Source organism: Lotus japonicus, chromosome 2, assembly GCF_012489685.1.
Source record: "Lotus japonicus ecotype B-129 chromosome 2, LjGifu_v1.2".
Taxonomy (NCBI): domain Eukaryota; kingdom Viridiplantae; phylum Streptophyta; class Magnoliopsida; order Fabales; family Fabaceae; genus Lotus; species Lotus japonicus.
The window spans coordinates 66716837-66736108 of record NC_080042.1 but is presented as its reverse complement, the minus strand read 5'-3'; the positions used below and the strand labels follow the sequence as shown (position 1 = coordinate 66736108).

The 19272-nt window shown below is 37.0% G+C and overlaps 1 protein-coding gene across 2 annotated transcripts; it reads right to left on the bottom strand.

The window, feature by feature from the left end:
- Positions 1-695: 695 nt before the first annotated feature.
- Positions 696-10467, bottom strand: LOC130738959 (kinesin-like protein KIN-13B). 2 transcript variants are annotated; one of them, XR_009019716.1, is made up of 13 exons: positions 10153-10467; positions 9938-10042; positions 9496-9630; positions 9270-9371; positions 8233-8310; positions 8023-8104; positions 6667-6826; positions 6287-6589; positions 2996-3214; positions 2407-2899; positions 2261-2326; positions 1922-2178; positions 696-1107 (listed from the first exon to the last, which is right to left on the bottom strand). XR_009019716.1 is itself a non-coding variant. In XM_057591142.1 (12 exons), exons 1-12 carry the CDS (start codon positions 10258-10260, stop codon positions 2002-2004), a joined length of 2028 nt encoding a protein of 675 aa, XP_057447125.1. In that variant the 5' UTR covers positions 10261-10466; the 3' UTR covers positions 1644-2001. The 2 variants fall into 2 exon arrangements, 1 of the variants encoding a protein (XP_057447125.1); XM_057591142.1 differs by lacking the exon at positions 696-1107 and having other exon boundaries at positions 1644-2178; positions 10153-10466.
- Between the last annotated feature and the right edge of the window lie 8805 nt (positions 10468-19272).

Genomic DNA, 19272 nt, shown 5'->3' with positions numbered 1-19272 from the left:
TATGGGGCCGTGATAAGAACTATCGTTGAGTTCAAAAAAAAAAAAAGATAAGAATATATATTTTGGCTCTAGGTCATGTATAATAATCACATGCTCTACAACTTGCTCATTCAGAGTTGTAATTGTAAACAAGAGTGTGACATTCAAAGCAAGACGTCTTCTAGATCAAAGATGACTTCCAAAGAGGTAATCACTCAAATCCTTATTTCACTCCCAATAGAAAGTTCTTCCTTTTCTAAATAAATTTTGGGAATTTTGATTATGCAGACGATTTGTTCAGCGTGGGTTTTTCAAGTGAGGGTTTTGAAACCTTATTGAAAATTCTATTGTCTAACTTTTTAAGTCTCTGTTTTGAGTTTTGACCTTGTTCTTGTCTTGAAAAGGGGTAAAAAAAAAACTTTATTATCAAAGTAATTGAAGTAAAGGATTTGGGAATTCAACAAATTGAAAAATCGAAAATATGGTTCAGTTCCTGTGCCTAAACTAGGGATTCTACATTGGGTATTTTCCGTTATGACTTTGAAATTTATGAATTACAAGGAAGATATTAGTTTAACAATTTTTTTGGGTGGGATTGGGGAATCAACATATAAAAGTCAACTTTTGGACTACGCTTAGGTTCAAAATAACAATAAACATGTAAACACCTAAATAAAATAGAAACTCTACTCTAAAAAGAGTGTGCACATGAAGTGGCCAATTAGATTCCTTGAAGTGGCCAATTAGATTCCTTGAATTATCCAAAGAGTTACTGTTTTGGTGACAGTCATTTCATGCTTGTTTAGGTGTGTAGCTTTGGAGTGTGTACAACGAATATACTATTTAATTTGAACTTGCACCTCTATTATACTTGATCAATTTTACCATACAGCAGATGCAATCACAGCAGCAGGAGAGGATACAACAACTAATGCAACAGCTGCTCTACTACAAGAGCAGAAGCAGATGCAATCACAGCATCAGGAAAGGATACAACAAGAGCGACAACCGCTACTAGAGCAGCGTGGGAGAGGATACAACGGGATCCACTACAACAGCATCAGAGAACTGCAGCATTCCCAGCTGCAACAGCAACAAGTCTCTCAACTTCAACAACAACTCTCGCAGCTGCAGCATCCACAGAAACAGTAATTATAGCATCAACAGCTTCCTCAGCAGCAGTCAACAAACATTGTTATGAGGGGGCTTATGAGTTAGCTCAAATTCGTATATGGATTCCTCACAGCTGACTTGGTTTATATTTTTGAAAATTTCTTCTAGATTTACTGAAATAACTTTAAAAAGTTTGATAGGAAGTTGTTGCCATATTTGAGGAATTTATTGAGATAAATAAACAAGTAACTTGTGCTAATAAGTCATTTGAACGGAAGATATTGTTGAGGAACTAAATAACTTATATTTATGAGGTGATAATTTCAAGGTTTATTTACTCAAATAATTGTTTAAGTAAGATAAGTTCAAGTCATATTTAATCATCTTGTCATATCATATCATAATTGAACTAAATTTTAAAAGAAGAAAAAGTAAAAAATGGGTGAAATAAGATTTAACGTTTGTTTACCCTATAATATATAGTTAAAATGTGTGTATCAAAGAGTTTGCTGGACTAGCTCGTTTAAGTCAATGTCAATCCAGGATGACGATGGTACACAAGTAAAAAATTGTATATTCAGATACCCTATTGCAAAATACAAGCAATCCCCAACAGGGTAGTTCGACTGTATAATTTACACTCCAAAGGTGTATGCCAAATAATCATCTGGACATACATTTGTATAAAGTTTAATTCAATTCAAGTCACAGTAGTGACTCGTCAGATGAATTAAGTCGGTAACAACTATGGGTTGACTCCTATTTCTTCACTCCAAAAACCACAATAATGTAGTCAACATTCTTGATTAATACACGAGAAACTACTTACACAATGAAATTTTGGCAGCAATATCTGGAACACAGAACTCCACATCTGCAGCGCATCACTCATTTTTCTCATTAGCGTTCTCAGTTACCAGAAGATATGAAAACATTATACTCATTTAAACGTCTTTGAAATTGAGCCAACTGCGTCTGCAATTGAAAGATTCTTGCAGCCTTTTGTGACAAAATGGAATTCAATTTGGAAATGTAATTGGCCAGTTGATTTCCTGGTTGGTCAGCTTCAACGAGTAAATTCATCTCCTGCGTTAAAATTCAGAATATTACAAAGAAAAAAAAAAGCTTAGCAAATAAAAAATGAAAGGTACAAGGCATTTGTTCCCACCTCCCTAACAGTGTTTATTGTTTCCTCCACTTGTCTCCGGTGAGCAGTTACAAGATCTTCCTCTTCCTAAATAATGAGCAAAGCAGGTATCATTCAGTATTTAAATAATAAATTTTATTTTTCAGTATGTTATAAGAATAATATACCTTCAGCAGAGCATTTATATCATCATCAGGATCAGAATGATTAGTCTCAACTTGGTATGGATCAACATGCTTAACACAAGATTCTATCTTCCTCTTGTTCTCTACAGTAGATGCTTGGTTGTTCTCCGCCCTTTTGCTTGATCTTTTAGGTCTATCTTGTTCAAATGCTGGTCCTGTTCTATTTTCATTATTAGCTGTGTCATTTTGAGTACCTCTTTGACCCTTTTGTGGGTCAGAATATCCAGATGGTGCCAAATTCCCCCCCATCCTACCACTTGGAATACGATCCATATTAATTGGAGGAGAGGGTTCGGTTTCAAGCCGTTTGGACCAACCAAATTGATTCCTCTCACTGGAAACATGTGTTAGTTCATCATCAAACGTATCATCACGAGATAAAAGTGAAGATCCAGGCAATGTGGTTGACTCCCTAAGATTTGAAGAAGAAAGGGGATCCCTTTTAGAGCTGTTTCCTTTTGAAAGGCTCTTCACTCTGAAATTCGACAGTCAATTAGAATAATTTTTTACATTGGATCAATCACTTTCATTTGAAGAGAAATTTCAGAAAGAATTCAAACGGCGAGCATACCTGTCAGCATATCTTAAAGTGTTGAGAGTATGCTCACATGAACCAGAGCTTGGTGAAATGCATGATATCATTACAGTGCGTGAATCACCAACAAAAGAGTCTCGCAAAACTTCTGTTAATTTACTTCCTCTGAAAGGGATGTGCCCTTGGTCATTGTCTAGCGCTCTAATGCATTCTTTCAACGCAAGTAAGCTTTTATTAATTTCAGCACCTTCAATCCTGGAATATATAAAATAAAAATCAAATTCATTAAACATGATAGGCAACGAACATTCCTTTTAGAGATGCACAAACACAATAACTCTTCCAGTCACTCGAATGAGTGATCAGCTAACAAAATCTGACGAATGTGTTAAATATCTATTAAGATTTAGTTTATTATTAGTCTTATCTCATAGAGATATTGTTAAGATTTGTTTATCTATTTTAGATTAGTATCTATTTAAATAGAGATGATATCTATTTAATTAGAGATAGGTTTAGATAGATTTAGTTTCTTTTTGTCTCTTTGTTAGTCTATATATATTGTAGTCTATAGTCAAGTATTAATCAATGAAATACAAGTAATATTTTATCAAATTCAAGTTGGTATCAGAGCGCAAGTTTCGATCCTACCGCTGTGAGGGGGCTCCTCCCCCGTGAGCCCCCTCATGGTGACTTTCCAAATCTCTTTGGATTTATTTTTCATACTTTGCTTATGCGCTTGTTAGTTCTAGCCTTTTTCTTACGGCCTCGTTTCTTTCTGATCATGGTTCCCTTTCTCTTGAAACCCTAGTGATCCTTGTCACGTTCTTGGCAGTCACTATTGGCGTTCAACACTGTCAACGTCTTTCCACCGCCGTTTTCCGAAGTTGCTCAAAACGGATCAGAAACACCTCCATCTTTTCCCTGAAGCGTCGCCGCCTGTATCTTGAGCAAGGTTGGTCCTTGAGTGGGCGAGTCTCATTGATTAGTGAACACTAAGAATCTGTGGTAGGAATATCTATGTCTCTCCCACGGTACCCCCGTTCATACTTATCTGTTGCGGCGCAAGGAATGGAATACGAATTCTTTGTATGGCGTGGTCAATAATTCGAGATTGTACTGATTCAGTAATGTGGTCTTTGTATGGTCAATGGCTGGTATTATTTTAATGGAAGCAAGCTGCAGAGTTTGATTAAGGTCTCCAGTGGTGCAACACCTTTGAATGCAGCGGATATTTATTACTTTGTCCAAACTTTCCTAATCTTGATTTCATACAAGATACGTGAATAATGAGGAAGCCACAATTTCAACAATAGATAAAGATGGTTATTGGAGATGTTTATTTCAATCAGGATGAGTATATACATACATCTGATCGCTATATGATCGCTTGCAAGGTATTATCAAATACAAGGGCTTTCAGATTGCTCCTGCTGATTTAGAAGTTGTGTTAATTTTGCATCCTGAAGTAGTTGATGTTGCTGTTACAACTACCATGTATGAAGAAACTAGAGAGATACAAGGTGGCTCTTTGGTCCAGCCAAGTTCTCAATTAGTGAGTTGGGTTACTCTGGTAATATTTCTTCTGTTGAATGGATGTATGCATCTGATGTGCACTGCAACTCTTTCTTAGAGTCCAATATTGAAGCTGCTATTGTTTGAAAGGGAAAAGTCTTTACCTAATCGTTGGGAGTAGGCAGTGAAGGGAAATTTCAAGTCTCTACGATTTCTGATTACCGCATTGCATTGTGTGGCAGTAGCTTCTCTTCTCGAGTTAATTATATTTGTTACAAGCTATGCATATGATATATATGCTCTAGCTTGAGGGGAAGTGTTGTGTGAATTTCTCTCTCCGACAGCAATGGCTTCTTGAGTTAATAATATTTGTTATGACATATATGCTCTAGCTTGAGGGGAAGTGTTATTAGAGACTACGGTCAGCCACCACCGTCGGATTTCAAGCCACGCGCCCTCACGACTCACGTGCCTCCCATCTCTCTGCGTGTGAAGTCCACGCGCCGCTCTCTCCGCTGCTTTGTTATAGCTGGTCCTCTTTGTGTATCAGCTAGGTTTGGTTTTAAGGATCCTCTGTTTTGACGTGTGTTGTGTCGTCACAGTTGTGATCATCCGGTCGTCCTCTCCCTGTTTGGTTTGTGGGTTTGCTGTTTTGACCCTGTTTGAACGTTTCTCGTGCCATCTCTCATTGTTGGCCAAGTTTGGTTTGGTTTGGTTTGGTTTGGTTTGGTTTAGTTTGGTTTGGTTTGGTTTAGAGTTTTAACTCTGTTTTCACGCTCAGGTTCCGCATTGGATTTTGAGACTTGAGTTGTTGTTTGCGTCTCATTGTTCGAGATGCTCTTATTATACTGCTCTTAGCTGACTTTATGCAATTTGGTTTTGAAGGTGTCATTATCACCTTCGTTTGTTTCGTCTCGATTGTTTGGTTTTCTAGTTGTTTGGTTTTCTGGTTTAGGGCTTCAGCTGCGAGTTGCGCTGGCCCACTCTCTAGTTGAGAGTTATTGGTTCTGGTTTAGGGCTTCAGCTGCGAGTGGCGCTGGCCCACTCTCTAATGTTTGAGAGTTGTCTGTGTCAAAGTTGACACCATTGTTTGTCTTAGAAGCCATCAATCAGTCGACCTCAAGTATGTTTTATTTCTGTGTGGTTGTTGTTGGGGAGTTGTTGCTTCAGCCTTGTTTTGTTTTCGGGCGTATTGTTGCTGGTTTTTTTTCGCCCTTGTTTGCTGGCTCAGCTACCCTACGACACTCCAGAAGAATTGATTTTTGTCTTGCATCAATTTCAGCCAGATCAAGTATGAGAAGTTGTCTTTTGCCTGCCTATGAATTTAGCAGAAGTTCAAAAGATTATTCAATTTGAAGTATTAGAAGTTGTCTTTTGCTGCCATGGATTTACTAGAAGTTTGAAAAGTTATTCAATTCAGAGTTTCACCAAGTCTGTCATTATTAAGGGATATCTATTAAGATAATTTTCTTCTTGGGTTCGATTTGTTACAAGCTTAAAGCTAAGTAAGCTTTAGCTTGAGGGGGAGTGTTGAATATCTATTAAGATTTAGTTTATTATTAGTCTTATCTCATAGAGATATTGTTAAGATTTGTTTATCTATTTTAGATTAGTATCTATTTAAATAGGGATGATATCTATTTAATTAGAGATAGGTTTAGATAGATTTAGTTTCTTTTTGTCTCTTTGTTAGTCTATATATATTGTAGTCTATAGTCAAGTATTAATCAATGAAATACAAGTAATATTTTATCAAATTCAAGTGAATGATAATAATTTAAGGATTCGTAAAGATGAAAAATAAAGTCCCACCTGGTCTGCTTATCATTATCTGTAGTGTCTGCACCACGTTCACTTCCAGCCAGATCTATAAAAGATAGTTTACCCACAACTCGAGCAGGCTTTGATTCAGTCCCATCAGCTGACCTCTTGATACACAGCTGAAGTATTGCATGTGATCGAGAGGATTCCTCATTTGCACCAGTTGTACCAGTACTTCTTGCAGCATTTCCTATTTCAATAAAATCCTTGATTGTCTCAACTTTAGATACTAAGTATTCTTGCAAGCCAACTATACAAACCTGCTGTTTCCCATCCTCTCTCATGCATAGTTTTCTACAAAGTCATAAACCAATCAGGAAAATACTCCCAACAATAATACATTTTTTAGCCCACATGTTGAAGTGACTTACTTTCGATCATTGAGGAGATCAAACAGTTTCCCCCCATATATTTCGAAGAAACTAACAAACAATTGGAAACCTTGATTCCGGTATGTGTGGTGCATTAATCTTAAAATATCTTGTGATGCTTTGAGAGGCAATGGTTGCATAGTAAATGTCTTCCCGCTGCCTAAAGAGTATAGTATTTTTGTATCAACAAAAATAAAATCAGAGGAAGATCAAAATCAAGGTAAATAAAATATGCCAAGGGTTGACAATATATATATCAGAACACCAACACCAGCTATACTTTTAAAGTCACCATTAAATATAAATATAAAATGAAAATACCTGGTGTATATTCAAATTTAATTTGGATATAGAGTGAATTTAAAAAAAGTGAAATAAAATATGAGTGGCAGTGTGGCACACCTAAGCTATAGGGAGAGGTAGTTTATAGAGTTTAGGAAGAAAATTATAATGAAAAGAACGAAGTGAGAAAGAGAAATAAGGCACAAAACCTCATTGCAAGTGCATAGGTAATATGAAATTCAATCCATTCCATGGTCAAGACAAAATTTTAACCTGACTTGTATAATTTGAAAAACCAAATACCACATACAGATATTATCTAAAATGAGAGCATTAAAATAGAGATGATGTATGGACTATGGAGTTGCATGGTTCCCAGATAGTGTAAAAGCTTATCACAGAAGATTTCATAAAATCCATTGCACAAAACACAGACATAAGGATGGACACACCATTGTGGTAAGATACAGCATGCGAGGGTGTGTCTTTTTTTTCAGTCTGCATCTCCAACATAGCTTAGACATAGCTTCGACTTAGTAATTTAAAATTGAGGTACAAAAATACACGCATAAGTGGGGTCTCTTACACTTCTAAGCATTTCTAAGCAAAGTGGAGGAGTACTTTTGTTATGTGCCAATTTCAGTTCACCCGAGTCCCAACTTCATTTTATTTTGACACACACACATACACCTTAAAGATTTTCTGTGACGTGAATTTTGTAGTTTTTGTCTTGTGGTATACAAAGACGGCAATGTCGCAATGAGGTTCAAGTAACCTCATGTCAATCATGCAACCCTATCATCACTAGTCCAATCCTAGTGGCTTTTTGAGCGAGTATCTATGTTTTGTAGCTGCTAATGGATATGTTCAATTTTCAATCGTACATGCATCAAGGGTGCAGAATTTAAAAACATAAGAACCTACAGAAACTTTACATCATCGGTTTATCTTTACTTATATTCCAAACTTTCAATACACTCATAAAGTAGAAATGTTTTGAAATATTTAAGAAATATTTGATGATTTTACAATCCGGTGGTACATTTACAAATTTGCATTCAACAAAGTACTTACCAGTTTGGCCATATGCAAAGCAAGTTGCTTTTGTTCGTTGGAAAATCAGTGGAACTACAGGCTCCACAGTCTCAGCATACACCTAGAGGGGGAAAAAAATAAACAGTTAAATAAAACTAATCAATTATTAGCCAATATGGTAACAAGAATGGCAGCTAGTTATCTTTCTGATGTACCAAAAAAAAGAATGGCAGCTAGTTAAATACTCACTTCGTCATTTGAAACACCTTCATTCAGCACAGCATCATAAATAAACTCATGCTTCTCGACATACTCCGTTAAGTCAACCTGGAGACATAGGTGAAGTGCAAATATGATTCAGATAAAGGGACAATTCCAACACATCTAATGCACAGTATGAATGTTTTAATCATAAAATTGTCACATATATGTATCAAGTTATCAACATTAGTTAGAAAAATGTTAACCTAGCATTTGTCTCTGACAGAAATTACATCTTACAGTGCAATACGAATTGATTAGACACAGGCCACAAACGAGAAAGAGATATTTTGAAATAATTGATCCTGGGTTGAACTACATTCAAGCAATAATAAGAAAGATTGTCCAGGTCTAATTTGATTTATTTTTTCTTTGTTTAATTTATTAATTTATTTTCTCTAAGCATTCACTTTAAAGTACTAGCTGTTTATATTGGATTTGGATGCAATATTCATCAATAAGTAAAATCTTTATTTAAATTTGTCAAGATGACTAGCAATGCACTCTGAGGAGGTTTATATTTATTAAATTCTATTATGCAGAAGTAAATTTAAATGCATTTAATGTGTTAAAAATCCTTCAATAAATGCAAAAGTATGCGCCATTATGGACAAGTTTGGCTTAAAAGAATAGTTTTGATTTTCAATTTTAGAGTTCACTAATAATTACAAACATGTCACACTATTTTTACTTTGATTTTTCATCTTCAAGAATTTGAACAGAAAATGGAAAAAACACCACTACCTATAGAAATTCTTTAAAACACAAAACAAATTGAAAACAAGATGATACTTTTGGTATTAATAGTGAAAAAAGAAAATGAAAATACAAAGGTTTTTCTAAAACCAAACTGGCCTTACAAATGTGAGGATTGACTTTGAAACATCAGAACCAAATGCAGCGGAGAGTATTTTTATTATGATATTCAGAAGTTTCGTTGACTCTGAGTGGCTAGTGAAAATATATTTGAGAACAAATTTCATCCAGATTTCAGATATTGTTAAGACAACGTATCACTTAGTCACCTTGAGTTTTCTTTCATGAACTGTGAGCGCGTTTGAATCTATTGTAATAATATCTTCCTCTTTCTTTGCTATTTCCTTCTTATTTAATGGTCTCTTCCGAACCTGCAGCAGTAAGCAGCACACTTAGCCAAAAGAAGCAATTGCCAAAGGAACTTAAAACATTAAAACCCTTGTTTAAAAGGACAAGACTTGAGGCACAAGAAGAAACAGACGGCTAGAAGCATACCACAACTTTGATCTTAGCAACATTGTTTGCTCTCTCTTTATCCGCCGAGAAACTTCTAAGGACATGGCTTTCAGGCAAGCCCCGAGACCTTTGTCCGAGTTTGTTGCTCGGCTCAAATTCATCAAAACCTCCCCCCTGAACAGAATGATTCATTAAATATCCATGCTGAGAATCAGACATCTTTTGAGAATCAAATTAAAATTCACAGTCACTTGCAAGTTCACATTTCACACAAATCATCGCGCTAAAAACCAAAACCCCAATAAACAAGACATTATCCGCGCGATTCACCAAGTAAGTTAGGCAACAAATTAAAGTTATGTTCATTCAAGCAACTCAGCTTAATTCAAAATGAAGATTTTTTGCTCTTAATTAATTTTTTCACAGTTTTCAGCTAAATGCTTCCAAAAACAGAATAATCAAATTCGAACACACACCAAACCTCAGGTAAAAGCTCAGTGTCGAAGGAATGCAAATCAAGCAAGCCACTAGCAAACACACGATCGTCATCGTACTTCCTCAAGCTCGAAGATCGAGCACCAAATTCCTGCAGAAAACGAATTCGAACAGCACACAAACCAATGATTCAAATTTCAACTCGTGCTTTGTCCGAAAATCTTCACAGAAAGATCGAGAAAACGAAAACGAAAACCTCACCTGCGCGAAAGCGGAAGGTTGAAACCATCTTCCATGATAATTAGCGTCGAGGATGAAGTTATCGGAGCTCTGACGCTGATGGTGAACATTCGAACGGGATCGCGGCATCGATCGATCTTCAAACCACACTCATCCACTTCGAAATTCGCAGTGGATTTTGAGTTCTTGCACGAATATGCACACACACGCTTGTGGCGGTTCCAATTTCTTTTTCTCGGAAATTTTTCTCGGGAAACAAACAGTGATGTGTGTGAGAAGAAGAGAAAGCGAAAGAAAAATGAGTTTGAAACTTCAAAAGGGAAAGCGCTCCTTTCTACGGGAAAGTGACACAGAGAAGAAGCGCGCGTGTTTTCACAATGCAGTTTTGACGTGGATGAGCGCGTGCGCGGGGTCCAGTTAATTTTCAAAAAATAAAAGCTGTACAGTGTTCCGCGGATTTGCGTTTCTTAACCCCACCTGAGAGTTTGAATATTTTTTCACGCGCTTCTTTCCAGTGAGTTTACACGCGCGGATATGAACTCTGAAGCGGTCATGGACGGCCAGGGCAGGTACATTGTCAAAGGCTTCACATCGTCATGAGAGTGTGGCCCCACGAACTCAGTTTTATACCTGGCAATATTAAATTATGAGTTTTCACTATATTCATTTTTGCACTTTCAATCTGACCGGGGAGCGACCAAACTACCTGGTGACAAGAGATAGGAGAGTGAAGGGGGAGGTGGTGAGCCTTCGAGCTGGACGTTCTCGGGCGGGCGGGCTCCTGTAAGGGACTCCGATGCCTAAGTCAGTAATAGAGGGTGAAGGGTTTATGAAGAAAAGTTGAAGAGAATAAGTTAGCTTGACAAGGAGGAGAAGTCCTCCTTATATACTCGTGGAGGAACTAGGGTTGGAGCCATGCAACGTCATGCATGGCTAGTACTTGGTTCATCCACGGCCGTTAGATTCTCTGTAATCTAACGGCCCATGGTACCTTGGGATACACGCCCAACCACTAGCTCCCTAGGGTGGTTGGCCTAGGTCAACCCCTAAGTAGTGGGACTGACTATTGTCTTGTACCGAAGGGTAGGTTCGGCCGTTAGCCTCAGCGGTGGTACGGGGACGGGGATGATCGTCATGTTAGGTAACCGTCCCCCAACAGGTGATCGTCCTGTTTGATAACCGTCCCCCAACAGGGGTGATCGTCCGGTTAGGCAACCGCTCCACTGTTGCGCTGGTCGTCCATACTTAGGGCTTTCTAGAACAGTAGTTCCCCAGCGCTGGTTCACTGATTCAGTGGAGCATGAGCTCGAGGGTGATGTTTCCAAAGGGGGTTGTTGGGGTTCCCGGAACACAATCCATCACATTTTAAACATCCTTTATCTTATCAAGAATTTAATCAAGTCTTTTTGTGATCATTAGGCTTATCAAACATTCTTGTAGGTGAGAAAGCAAAGAATCTGATGGAACGAAACTGACTAAATCATCTTGAAGGATGTTAATTGAAGAGGAATGACGAGACTTATGATGATTTTTACAGTTTCATTTGTTGTTAGTCGTGCTTGGGAAGGGTTCTTGTGACGACACTCTGACGCTCAAGACTGTGAATTTTAGGGACTTGAGATATTAGATAGAAAGTGTATCTTATCTTATGTTCTTCAAGGGTCCGGATCCTCTCCCGTGGATTTCTCTGAATTTTTCTACAGTGGACATTTGTGGCGGTTTGTAACCGAAACAAAATGTTTCCAACTGTCACAAAATGTTGCTGTAAAATAATTGATAGAATTTGTGGTGGTTTGACAACATTTTGTGGCTGTTGAAACCGCCACAAATGCCCACTAGAGAAAAATTGAGAGAAATCCACAGGAGAGGATCAAATCCCATTCTTCAAGCCTTAGCTTTTAGAGAGCTTCAGATCACGTAGTTCGATACAATCAAAAGAGCTTAGTACAATCTCGAGCTTTGTGTCCTTATCTTGGTTGTTGGTCCATTATTATTTGATGTGATGTGACGTGGCAATCAGAAGTAGAGTCTGAATAGAAGCAAGACTTGACCAATAAAAGTGTGATTGTCAAGGGGTCCCCTAGCGTATTCAGTCATGGATGCCGAGAGGTACACAATGTAGTTGACGATCTGGTGATCGTGTTCGATCCCGAAACAAATCTAGATTGATCTAGGCAAGTTGATAACCTAGGCTTTCTCTTTCGTATACTTAACAATGTATGTCTATCGGGGAGGACATAAACTAACGTATAACACTCAGTAGAAAAATAATATATGGTTTGGTTACTGTCAAGTAATTCAACTTACCAACCATTCTTCTATATTACTCCCTCCGTTCCTTATTAACTGTCCACTTTGGAAAAAAATTTGTGTTCCTATATATCTGTCAACTTAGAGTTTCAAGAGAGCATTAATTGATGTTTTTCCAAGAAATGCCCTTACAGAAACAATAAATGAAGAAAGATAAAATACATTCTAAAGGGTTATATAGGAAAACAAATAATACTTTTATGAAAATCAACACAATTAATTGCTTTCCTTAATTTGTGTGAACCTTCTCTTCTTGAACAGATAAATAGGAACGGAGAGAGTACATAACTTCTTCTGCTGTAAGTTCTATTATTGATTTCTTATAGTATCACATGGTTTAAATTTCATAAGAACAGTCCCACCAGTCCGCAAATCTAGAACATATTTACTTGGCGATATCAAAATCTCATTCTTAAGTACATAACTTCAATGCTCAAAAAATATTTCAAAAATTCAGGATCTTTGGTCTGAAATTTAATGTGAAGGAAAGTCTTCAAGTTATCAATTCATTCATTATCATTGACTGTAATCACAATATCATCAACATAAACAGCCAATAAATTGCAGCATTTGTTAGTTTGTTTGAAAAATACAATAATCATTCTCGCTTCTTTATAAGACAAATTCCATAACAACACACCAGATTCTAGATTCTCGCAAGTTCTTATAAAGTAGGTGACTATAATGGAAAAGGATTATGAAAGATAAATGAGTCTTGCTCATGAGTCATGACTATACGTTTAGTTGGGGATATATATACCTCTCCCTTTTGGTATGATAACTGACTGGGGATTGAGAAATTGTAAAACTGGGTACTGTTAGTTAGATTTTCTAATGTTTCTCTTCCAGTTGATGATCTATGTTCTAATGATATATATATATATATATATATATATTGAATAAACAATCAGAAGCATCTACTAGCAATGCAATTACAGCTACTGGACAACTCAGCAGTGCCAACTCAGCATAAAACAGTTTTGGAGGCAGCTATTACTAACAAACTAGGGATTACTATATTGTGTAGCAAGGTCATAGCATAGTTATGATACACCTTCTTCTAGATAGTATAAATAGACTCTAAAGCTATTTTGTATGAACTTTTTCTTCATTCAATAGATTTTTCTATTCAGTTCATCTCTTTTCTCTGAATTTTCTGATGGTATCAAGAGCTCTTATATCTTCCGCTACATCATTCTTCCTTGTTTAGGGTTTGTTTAGGGTTTCAATCGAAAGCATGAAGAACGTGGTTGTACGATTCTGATCGGTGATGTGTTGATTTGTGTTCGTGTTGGTCAATTGGTGAAATTTCTCAATTTCTTGCTTTCTGTTTCTTGATCCTGTTGAGGTATTGTTCTTTCTGTTTCGTGATTGGCTTCTCTCTGAGTTGATTTCTGGTTCAATCTACTGGTTCGATTATTTACATGGCGAAGAAGGCAAACAACGCACACGCTGAATCTTCAGGTGTCAACAATGGAGTCCTTGATCCTTCACTTGATCCTCTGAGTCCATATTACGTTCATCCAGGAGATGGACCTTCTACGGTTTCTGTCACACCAAAGCTGACGAGTTCAAATTACCAGACATGGATGCGTTCGATGCGAAGGGCGTTGAGCTCCAAAAACAAGTTTCGGTTCGTCGATGGAAGTATTCCAGTTCCAGATGCGGATCATCCTCTTTTACGCTTGGGACAGGTGCAATAATCTAGTTCATACTTGGATTATGAATTCTGTTACATCTTCAATTGCACAAAATTTAGTTTACATTGAGAATGTGATTGATGTTTGGAATGAATTGAAAGAACGTTTCTCACAAGTAGATTTGATTAGAATCTCGGAATTGCAAAGTGAAATTTATAATTTGAGGCAAGGATCTTCAACTGTTACTGATTTCTTCACTGAATTGAAGACTCTATGGGAAGAAATCGATGGTTTTAGACCACTGCCAGTGTGTATTTGCAATGCTAGATGTCCATGCCAGGGTCATGCTAGGTCATATAAGGATCAAGACTATATAATTAGGTTTTTGACTGGGCTGAATGAAGAGTTTGCTACTGTTCGTTCACAGATCTTGTTAATGAAACCCTTACCAACATTGAATGAAGTTTTCTCTGTGGTAATCCAACAAGAGAGGCAATCAGGTTCAGGAAATTCAGGACAAGTAGTAAATGAATCAAGATCAGTCACAGAGGCAGTCACAAGATCTGAAGGTACAAGCAGACTTGGTGTCACAAGATCTAAAGGTACAAGCAGACTCAAGGATAAATACAATTACCACAGCTACTTCTACAGTAATACCTAGTTCAGTCATTTGGCATTTTAGATTAGGGCACTTGTCTAAGGATAGGTTGCTAGATATGACTTTAGTATGTGATGTATGCCATATGGCAAGACAAAAGAAGTTGTCATATTCTCTAAGTTTGAATAAAGCTGTGAAACCTTTTGATCTGCTTTATTTCGATATCTGGGGTCCTTTTTCAACAACAACAGTTCATAGCCATAAATATTTTTTAACTGTTGTAGATGATCACACCAGATTTTTGTGGATTATTATGCTAAAACAAAAATCAGAAGTGCCTTCCAAAGTTCAGGATTTTGTAACTTATGCTAAGACTCAATTTGGTGCTATGGTGAAAACTATTAGGACAGATAATGGTCCTGAGTTTACTCTCCAAAGTTTTTAGGATTCTAGTGGTATCATTCATGAAACTTCATGTGTTGAGTGTCCCCAACAAAATGGGAGAGTTGAGAGAAAACACCAGGACATTTTAAATGTAGGAAGGGCATTGTTATTTCAGTCTAAATTGCCAAAACATTACTGGAATTATGCAGTTCAACATGCAGTTTTCTTAATTAATAGGGTGCCAACTGTGGTTCTACAAAATAAGTCTCCTTATGAACTTTTGTACCACAAACCACCAGATTTAACAGATCTAAAGGTTTTTGGCTCTTTGTGTTATGTGTCAACATTGCACAATGCTAGGCAGAAACTGGATCCACGAGCTCGAAAATGTGTTTTCATGGGTTATAGATCAGGCACTAAGGGCTATGTGGTGCTTGACTTATTAAGTAGATCCTTGAGTGTCTCCAGAAATGTGGTGTTCTATGATCATATCCTTCCTTATCAGCAATCAGAAGCCTTGTCCTGGACTGTTATGACACCAGAGAGTGCTAGTGTTGAGATTTCATCTGATTCCTTAGATGCATTCACCACTCCAACAAAGATTCCTCCATCAGAGAAGACACCTTCTGCAGTTGTTCAGTCTGCATCTGACTCTTCTGATCAGATAAGGAGATCCACAAGAGCTAAGCATCAACCGTCACATCTCAAAAATTATATTTGTCACTCCTCCTCTTGTGAAGCTGGGCCAACATCTTCAGGTAGTAAATATCCTATCTCTACCTATATGTCTTTTTCCAATTTGTCTATTCCTCATCATAAATATGTTATGGCCATGTCTCTTGAACCTGAACCACACACTTATGCTGAAGCATCCAAACATAAATGCTGGGTAGATGCCATGAATTTAGAAATTTCTGCATTAGAGGCTAATGGCACATGGAGCTTAGTATCTTTGCCACCTCATGTAATTCCTATAGGTAATAAATGGGTTTACAAGATCAAAAGGAAAGCAGATGGCACAATAGAGAGGTATAAAGCCCGTTTAGTAGCTAAAGGTTATAATCAGATTGAAGGGTTAGATTATTTTGATACATTTTCACCAGTTGCTAAGCTTACCACAGTACGAATGGTTTTAGCCCTTGCATCTGTATACAATTGGCATTTGCATCAATTAGATGTAAACAATGCTTTTCTTCATGGGGATTTAAATGAGGATGTGTACATGAAGGTACCAGAGGGAGTATTTTGTACTGATTCTAGATAGGTTTGCAAGCTTCACAAATCTTTATATGGGCTTAAACAGGCTAGTAGGCAGTGGTATGCTAAGTTGACTAGCTTATTAGTTGCTTGTGGCTATACACAAGCTCATTCTGATCACTCTTTGTTCACCAAAAACAAGGGTGAGTGCTTCACTGTCTTACTCATATATGTGGATGATATCATTTTGGCTGGGAATTCCTTGGAAGAATTTGCAGAAATCAAAACAGCACTTGATACTGCCTTCAAGATCAAAGATTTAGGCATCTTGAAATGTTTTCTTGGCTTAGAAGTAGCTCATTCTGCTAAGGGAATCTCCTTATGTCAGAGAAAGTATTGCTTAGACCTGTTACAAGATTCAGGAGTTCTGGGCAGCAAACCAGTCAATACACCTCTTGATCCATCCCTCAGGTTGTCTCAAGATGGGGGACAATCCTATGAGGATGTTTCCTCATATAGAAGACTTATTGGGAGGTTGCTTTATCTCACCACAACCAGACCAGATATTACCTATGCAGTCCAACAGCTGAGTCAGTTCCTTTCAAAACCAACCTTAGCACATTACAATGCAGCTCACAGAGTTTTGAAATACCTAAAAGGGAGTCCAGGCAAAGGGTTGTTCTTTCCAAGAAACTCAGCAGTACAATTAATTGGTTTTAGCGATGCAGATTGGGGAGGTTGTGTAGATACAAGGAGATCAGTGACTGGATATTGCTTTTTTGTTGGTGAGTCACTTATTTGTTGAAGATCAAAAAAGCAACAAACAGTGTCAAAGTCATCTTCAGAAGCAGAATACAGGGCTCTAGCTTCAGCTACCTGTGAATTGCAATGGCTTACTTATCTGCTCAAGGATTTACAGATTGAACTAGTTAAGCCTTCAGTCATATATTGTGATAATCAAAGTGCTCTTCACATTGCAGCTAATCCAGTTTTTCATGAAAGAACCAAACACTTAGAAATTGATTGCCATATTGTTAGAGAGAAATCTGAAGCTGGGTTGATGAGATTATTACCTGTGCCTTCTAAATTTCAAGTAGCAGATTTCTTTACAAAGGCACTATCAGTAGATCCTTTTAATTTCTTATTGGGCAAGCTTAGCATGCTAGACATCTATCATGCTCCAGCTTGTGGGAGGCTATTGAATAAACAATCAGAAGCATCTACTAGCAATGCAATTACAGCTACTGGACAACTCAGCAGTGCCAACTCAGCATAAAACAGTTTTGGAGGCAGCTATTACTAACAAACTAGGGATTACTATATTGTGTAGCAAGGTCATAGCATAGTTATGATACACCTTCTTCTAGATAGTATAAATAGACTCTAAAGCTATTTTGTATGAAATTTTTATTCATTCAATAGATTTTTCTATTCAGTTCATCTCTTTTCTCTGAATTTTCTGAATATATATATATGAAATTTGGATATGTTGTACACAATTCTACCTTACAAAACTGCATACAAAATGATGGGAAATATAACACATATTATTCTTATGCACATATTGCGCCTTCAGAGGAAGATTATTTCAATTGAAAGAGTGCAAATGATGGGCAGTATAGCACATATTCTTCTTATATGCACTTCTTATTGAGGATAATATTTTTTTATAGACTAATGTTAGTTGTTAGAAATGTTAGTAAATTAGCCCTCTTCAGGGTTCGAACCCTGGACTCTTCACCCTCCCAATCTCTTATATATGTTCCCTAGCTCTTACTACTTGAGCTAACTTTCTGGAACAAGAATGATCATGTTACCGACAAGTTATGGAGGTTTATTTGGCCCTCGACTCCCTAGAGAAGGTCCGATTCTTCCTTTGGCTTGTGGGGAATAGAAAAACTAGTTTTCACATCGGGTATTTTTGAGTTTTAACATCGGTTTTTATCCGATGTAAACAATGTTGATGTGGTATACCTTTCACATCGGTTAAGTCAACCAACTGATGTGAAATGTACACTTTTCACATCGGTTAAGTCAGCCAACTAATGTGAAATGTACACTTTTCACATCGATTCTGTCAGCCAACCGATGTGAAATGTATACTTTTCACATCAGTTAGACAAAAAACCGATGTGAAATGTGTATACTTTTCACATCGGTTAGACAAAAAACCGATGTGAAAAGTATACTTCTCACATCGGTTAGATTGAAAACCGATGTGAATGCTCAACCATTTTTTTTTTCTTTTTTTTTTCACACGAATTTGACCTGAATATACATATTTTTTTAATGAAAATTTATTAAAATAAAAAGAGATCTTGAGAACACACTCTCTCAAGTGAGTTAAACATCCAAGGTCCCAGCAAAAAAGAAAACATAATAGCCTAAAAGAACTAGAACAATTCAGCAATTCTAGTTCTTAAATGTAGTTAAACAACAACTGCTCATGAAATTAGGACAAAATAGTTAAACAACAACAATTCAGCAAAACAGCAACAGTTCAGCAAATTAATGCCCCAAGCAGGAAAGCCACCAGCACCATAAGCATAAATTAGGAGAGCAGCGGAGGTGAGCAACTTTGAACCCTATAAACAGATGCAATAAATACAAAGATCAACAATCCATGTTATAATGTAAAAAACAAGTTGCCCAAACTTTAATTCAGACTGTTTAGGCACAAACTTTAAATACATACCAAATAAATTCTAAGGTTTATACAAGTCAAGAAAGCAAGTTGCCCAACTGTTTCGCAAATCATACAACTCTTGTTCTGTTAATGTCGTTGGATCATTGAATACCTACAATTTGTAGAATAGGTTAAAATACCTATTTTGTGACATTTTGATTAAAACTCAAACAATGAGACAAATAGAGAGACAAACATTTGTAATACCTCCATCCAAGACTTAGTAATACTAGCAGAGACAATGTCAACCATATTCTTCATCACATAATATCCGCAATCATTCCCATTAGGCTGCAACCTTGCCTACAAATGAATAGATTTTTATA